This window comes from Oncorhynchus gorbuscha, linkage group LG05 (assembly GCF_021184085.1).
Source record: "Oncorhynchus gorbuscha isolate QuinsamMale2020 ecotype Even-year linkage group LG05, OgorEven_v1.0, whole genome shotgun sequence".
NCBI lineage: Eukaryota > Metazoa > Chordata > Actinopteri > Salmoniformes > Salmonidae > Oncorhynchus > Oncorhynchus gorbuscha.
Genome location: NC_060177.1, coordinates 37,734,479 through 37,740,478, shown reverse-complemented (window position 1 = coordinate 37,740,478; position 6,000 = coordinate 37,734,479). Strand labels below are relative to the sequence as shown.

Sequence of the window (6,000 nt, the reverse complement as noted above, 5' to 3'; positions counted from 1 at the left end):
AATCAGGGATCTTGGATCTGGGTTTTCTAAGTTTCTCAAGCTAACAAATATTATTTGTCAGGAGAAAGGTTGTCTCGCCAAACCTTGATCTCTAGTTCTTCATGCAGACCCTCTCCTTGTTTTGACGCTTTGGGTCTTCTCTACTCCTTCTGAAATGTTCTCCAGGTTTCTGTGTGTTCTGCAGGCTAATCCCTGCCCCACCCTTTCAGCGGAGCAGCGAGTGCTGTCCTTCAGGCGGCTAATCCCGTTGGCACAGCCTAGCTTGCTTTAATCCTCCCACATCGCCCAGCGCTCCGCAGCCTACACACTCTCACCGCTTCTGGGGATGACGGGCCACTGTTAAGACCCTCAGGTAAGTCCCAGCACCCTCACCCTTATAGAAGTCTCCCTATGCATCCTCAAACTACTGTTAGATTCCAAACTACAGGTAGACCAGTGGGCGTAAACCCTGGGTAAAGCAGAGTTATGTTCCAAGGCAGCGCTAGTACACCTGATTCAGCTAATCAAGGTATTGAGGCCAAAGCTTGGTGACCGCTGGTGTAGACTTTATCAGTGGCATAAACCACACCGCTAACAAGAGACTACTGCTGAAACGAGACTGACTATAAACTAGACCAGCCTTTGTTACATGTATGCTATATGTCTACACGTCTTCCGAATAGTATCTCCGAGCACTTGGTGGGTGTCCCCTCAGTGGTTCGTGGCCGTTATGTCTCTGTGGTGGCTCTGTTTTTGTTTTAGGGAGAGACATCGCCGTAGCTTTGGAACGGAATTGTGTGTCTTTCGTAATGGAAGAAGAGTTGATATAAGAGATGAGTATCACTGGTTGGCAACATTTGCAACACATTTTTCATCAAAACTGTAGGTCAGAGTTTCTTAATCCTGGTCCTGGTCACAAAGGGGTGCAAATGTTTGTTTGCCCTAGCACTGCACAGCTGATTTAAATTATTAACTCATCAAGTTTGATGATTTGAATCAGATGTGTACTGCTAAGGCAAAAACTAAAATGCGCTCCGCCATAGGAAACTAGGACCAGGATTAACCGTTTGATGTGTCCGGGCACACTGGTTTCCTCATTTTACAATGGTCTCTGTAGCGTACGCTCAAACCGGTGTGATTAGACCCCTTCATATTCAAAGTGTTCTGAACAAATGAAGGGAATCGTTCACAAACATTGGCACACTCTAAGATCCGATGATAGTCTCGGTAATGTGTTTTTGGACCTTCCCTTAGTCGTATTCTCGCGGCGCAGAAACCTCAGAGGTCAATTGGTAAACTCTGATTTACCACCCCAAGATATCCCTGCACAACGTCTATTTGCGCCCCTACTGGATGGAAACTACAAGTGTAATGGCTGTGTTCATTGCAATGGCACTTATAAATGTAGATCCTTCAAACACCCCCAAACAGGGAAACAGATCCCAATTAAAGGTGTTATCACATGCTCCACTAAGGCAGTTATTTATCTGAGAACTTGTCCTTGTGGTAAAAATGTTGTGGGTAAAACAAAGCGTGAATTATAAGTACGTATCTCGGAGCATCGTAGCATCATTAGGTGCAAAAACTCGACTTACCCTGTTGCGGCCCACTTTTTGGAAGCAAACCACTCGATTTTTGTCTCTACGTTATATCGGCATTGAACGTGTCAACCTCCCTAAGAGAGGGAATGACCTCGACAATTTATTATTAAAATGAGAGGCTGCCTGGATCTTTAATTTAGAGACCCTTGCTCCCTTCGGAGATCTGAAGACATTCTTGGGATTATTGTGATTTTGCTATTGTAAATGTTTGTAGGCTTATGTAGCCAAATTGTACCTATGATCGTACTTTATCCATTTATGTTTTTGGTATGCTATTTTAATATATGAGAATTAACCAATGATATCAGGCCACACCTTGCCATGATTACAGACACCTGTGTGTGTCTTTTGACAGTATATAAATGAGTCACCTCGCAGTGTTTGTCATTATACCCTGATGAAGACAGCTTGTCTGTCGAAACGTTGGACATAACATTTTTGCGTCTGAGCTCCTAGACTGTGCGGCTCTCCTTCATTTTTTAAAAAGTGTTCCACTCCGCTAATCAGCACCTCGCTTAAATAGGTGTGCGTTTCTTTCGCCTCAACAACACTTCATTAACATGTCTAGTTACAATTGATGCAACAGTCAGCGTTTGAGTTGGCTCCACTGCTTTTTCACAGAAACAACTTGCGAAATGTGAGCAGTTTATTTTGGGGCGCAATGTTCAGACATTCACAGAAGTGGCAACTGCATAACACAATTCCCATCATAATCAGAAAATGTATGCTACATTAGGCCTAGCGCTGAGGAAAGAGTGAGCTAACACAAGCTATCTCTCGGCTGACATAAACCATAATTATAAGTAGCTAATAGCAATGACTATTTACAATTCATTACAGGTCAGCTCACCAGTGATGGAAATAGATGAGTAAAATACTTTGTAGAAGTCTGAAGTAATCCCATGGTGGTTAGTTTGTGCATGCAGACTTGTCTGTTTTTCAGAGTCAACAACAAATAAGAAGTGGTTACAAGATGAGTTGGGTCTGTTTACAGTATGAATGTAGAAGGGGGTGTGTCATTATCATTATTCACTTCCCATCATTCACTTCCGGAGGTTTACTCGAAAAACAAGTGAACTATCTCTTCACCTCGTATTCTTATAACATCTTTGGTCTGACAGATGTTTACATGACACCCAGAATACATTGTATGTTGTCAACAAACATGGCTCCACACATAGCTGGCAATCAGCTTAGCATTTGCACATCATAACCAGTACAACCTTCAAAAATAAGTTTTACACACATATTTGTGACCGACGGGCTCAAATCGGTCTTATGTAGCAAAATTTGACATTTTGTTTTTTACATTGGATAAAAGTAGACTCAAGAGCTACAAAATGGTATATCATACACAACAGTTGAAGAACAATGGGAAAGTAATTTTGCAGCTCACTGAACATTACTGGCCCTAGCAGAGCTGATTAGGCTTTTATGTTATCCAGAGCGTTGGTGACTGCAACTGTGCTGTCAGATTGTCTGTTCGTAAATTCTGAGTGTTTCGTGTTCAGAGCGCAGGTAGCTAGCTAAGCAAATTACTCTGAGATATGAATAATAACGTCATACACGTAACATTAGCTAGCGAGCGAGCCAGCCAGCTAACGTTAGCTAGATAGGTAAACAATGAACCATAATCACAACTCGTGATGTTACTACCCTGCATTAATCTGCAGGTAGTTAACCAACATATGTTTACAATATTGTATGTTTACAATTAGTACAGCAATCCCACAATCTTCCAGCATCAGTTTTCCAACAGCACAGGGGCCTGTGGCATAGTCCGGTCGAACAGGAAGGGGGTGCCGATATTCAGAAGCAGGAAGATGCAGAGGGGGAAGGTGGAATTTAAGGGGAGAATTCAACAGCAGGAAAATGTGCCAGGGGGTAAAAGTTTGGTCAGGTTCTGTTCTGACTAGAGATGCGCAAATATCTGCATACTTGACCTGAGGAAACACTAGGGGAGTGTTTGGGCTCTCATCGAAGAGAGAAGTTTGTCAGGCTCATCTAGCTAATCTAGTGAATTGGAATGTACAAACTGAAACACAGCCTATAGATAATTAGCAGGTTTGAGGGCAATGCAGGTTAACTGTCCTGTTGCATAACAATCACATTCTGACAGAAAGCACATTTAAAAAACTCAGGCTTGGAGGGACCATTAAAATTATTTGAAACTTAATCGTGAAAAGGTTAAGAAACACTGCTGTAGGGGATTGTCTCCTCACATGGGGCACCACCATATGTAGGGAATTGTACTCTCACGTGGCACCATTATGTAGGGAAATTTCCTCCCAAACTCTACAATACTCACAGGCTCACAACAGAATGATCTGCATATTAAATAAATAAAGCTATGATTTGTAGCAGTATTTGGTTTTAACTACTGTATTACGGCAATTACTTTAACGTTATGTGGTTTTTGGTGGATGGGTGTTTTCCGAAAGTAAACATCAAGACTGTCTGGTGAGCTATTTAGAGTGCTGTGTTAAGAGCTTCTTACCAAACATGGCTGCAAATACCCCTTTATCGGCCATGATCAGGTGTCAGGACCCTATCCAGGACATACAGTAGGTTAGACAGGAAGGTTAATAAGCTAAGAAAGGAGGGAAGGGAATTACAGGCGACGTACAACAAAGAGATAAGGGAGGGTTAGTTGGAGAGACAAACAGCCCAGCAGGACAGGAACAGACAGGTTAACAAGCTAATGGCAGGGTAGAGAGGAACATTAGAGGTAGGGTAAGGAGAGAGAGGGTAGAAAAACAGGCAGAAAACGCACCAGGTGTCTGGCTGCGGGCCCAGATTGACTCACATATACTCAAAGACTTTAATGTGGCAATCAGCTGTTGAAACAATTAAAAACCTTTATACCCCCACTGAGGCCATAAGCAGTTTGTTTATATTTACTTTGTTGACAAACATAGGAGTTAAACACGCATATATTTTGGGTTCTGACGGGGTACAACAGTTGAACTAAGCTCTTGAAGCATTTATAAGCTACAGTGCAGTCGGAAAGTATTCGGACCCCTTGACTGTTTTCACATTTTGATACCTTACAGCCTTATTCTAAAATAGATTAAATAAATGTTTTTCCTCGTCAATCTACACACAATACCCCATAATGACAAAATAAAAACATGTTTTAAGAAATGTTTTTTGTTGACTATTTACATAACTATTCATACCCTTTGATATGAGACTCGGAATTGAGCTCAGGTGCATCCTGTTTCCATTTGTCATCCTTGAGATGTTTCTACAACTTGATTGGAGTCCACCTGTGGTAAATTCAATTGATTTGACATGATTTGGAAAGGCACACACCTGTCTATATAAGGTCCCATAGTTGACAGTGCATGTCAGAGCAAAAACCAAGCCATGAGGTTGTAAGAATTGTCCGTAGAGCTCCCCATCGAACCTGACAGAGCTTAAGAGGATCTGCAGAGAAGAATGGGAGAAACTCCCCTAATACAGGGGTGCCAAGCTTGTAGCATTATATCCAAGAAGACTCAATGCTGTAATTGCTGCCAAAGGTGTTTCAACAAAGTACTGAGTAAAGGGTCTGAATATTTTTGAAAAAGTCATATTTCATATTTTTTATTTTTTATACAAACCTGTTTTTACTTTGTCATAATGTGGTAGATTGATGAGGAAAAAACAATTGAATTATTATTTTTTTACAAGGCTGTAACATAACATGTGGAAAAAGTGAAGGGGTCTGAAAACATTCTGAATGCACTGTATATTATGTAAGAGTTAATAGGAACACATTATTCATTTGTACATCCAAAAATTGATGTATCTACTGCAGATTGCCCCTTTAAACAACTTATTTGTGTATTTGTCAGGTGGTTTACCTCAAGATCCAGTTTACCAGTGGTTTCCTTGTTTACCATAGTGGTCGATTCACGTAAAGATTTAGCACAGTAATTGTCACTTTGTGTATGTTGCAGGATGTTCAGCTGGGTGGTGAAGGGGGTTCCCCAGCCTCCTGGGAAACTAGGAGATGAGGAGAAGACCAATGCCTCACCTGCAACAGTAAGTCTCCCAAAAGTGAGAGAAAGAAAAGGGGGAGATTGTACCACCATTTAAATGTTCTATTACTCAAACTGTCGCTTTGTTTAAAACAGGTAAAACAAGTAACATTCAAAGAAGAGAAGAAACAAGAAGGTAATAACGGACTTAAACCTAATCTATAAACAATTCCCTTTGTCTACTAAACAAGTCGGTAAATTGATCTTTATCAGCAGCATAGACGGACAGCCGTCTCACACTGTTCTTTAATTATGATTGACAGCTCTAAAACCTGCCAAGGCCAAAGAGGAGGAGGTCACCGAGGAGACTGGGTGAGTGTATCTATTGCCGGAATTCAATACTTATAGTTTGTCAATGCTCACCAACAGAGAAAGGAAGGGGATCTTTCAACATT

The 6,000-nt window shown here is 41.3% G+C and overlaps 1 protein-coding gene across 18 annotated transcripts in view; it reads left to right on the top strand.

Annotated features, from left to right (window-relative positions):
* Window positions 1-274: 274 nt before the first annotated feature.
* LOC124035922 (cyclic nucleotide-gated cation channel beta-1-like) overlaps window positions 275-6,000 on the top strand; it is an 80,349-nt gene continuing 74,623 nt past the window's right edge. For all 18 annotated transcript variants that reach the window (XM_046349838.1, XM_046349835.1, XM_046349834.1 and 15 more), the window contains exons 1-4: window positions 275-352; window positions 5,525-5,609; window positions 5,702-5,741; window positions 5,869-5,917. In XM_046349838.1, coding sequence (XP_046205794.1) covers window positions 5,526-5,609; window positions 5,702-5,741; window positions 5,869-5,917 — 173 coding nt within the window. In that variant the 5' untranslated portion in view covers window positions 275-352; window position 5,525. The remainder of the gene's footprint in view (window positions 353-5,524; window positions 5,610-5,701; window positions 5,742-5,868; window positions 5,918-6,000) is intronic.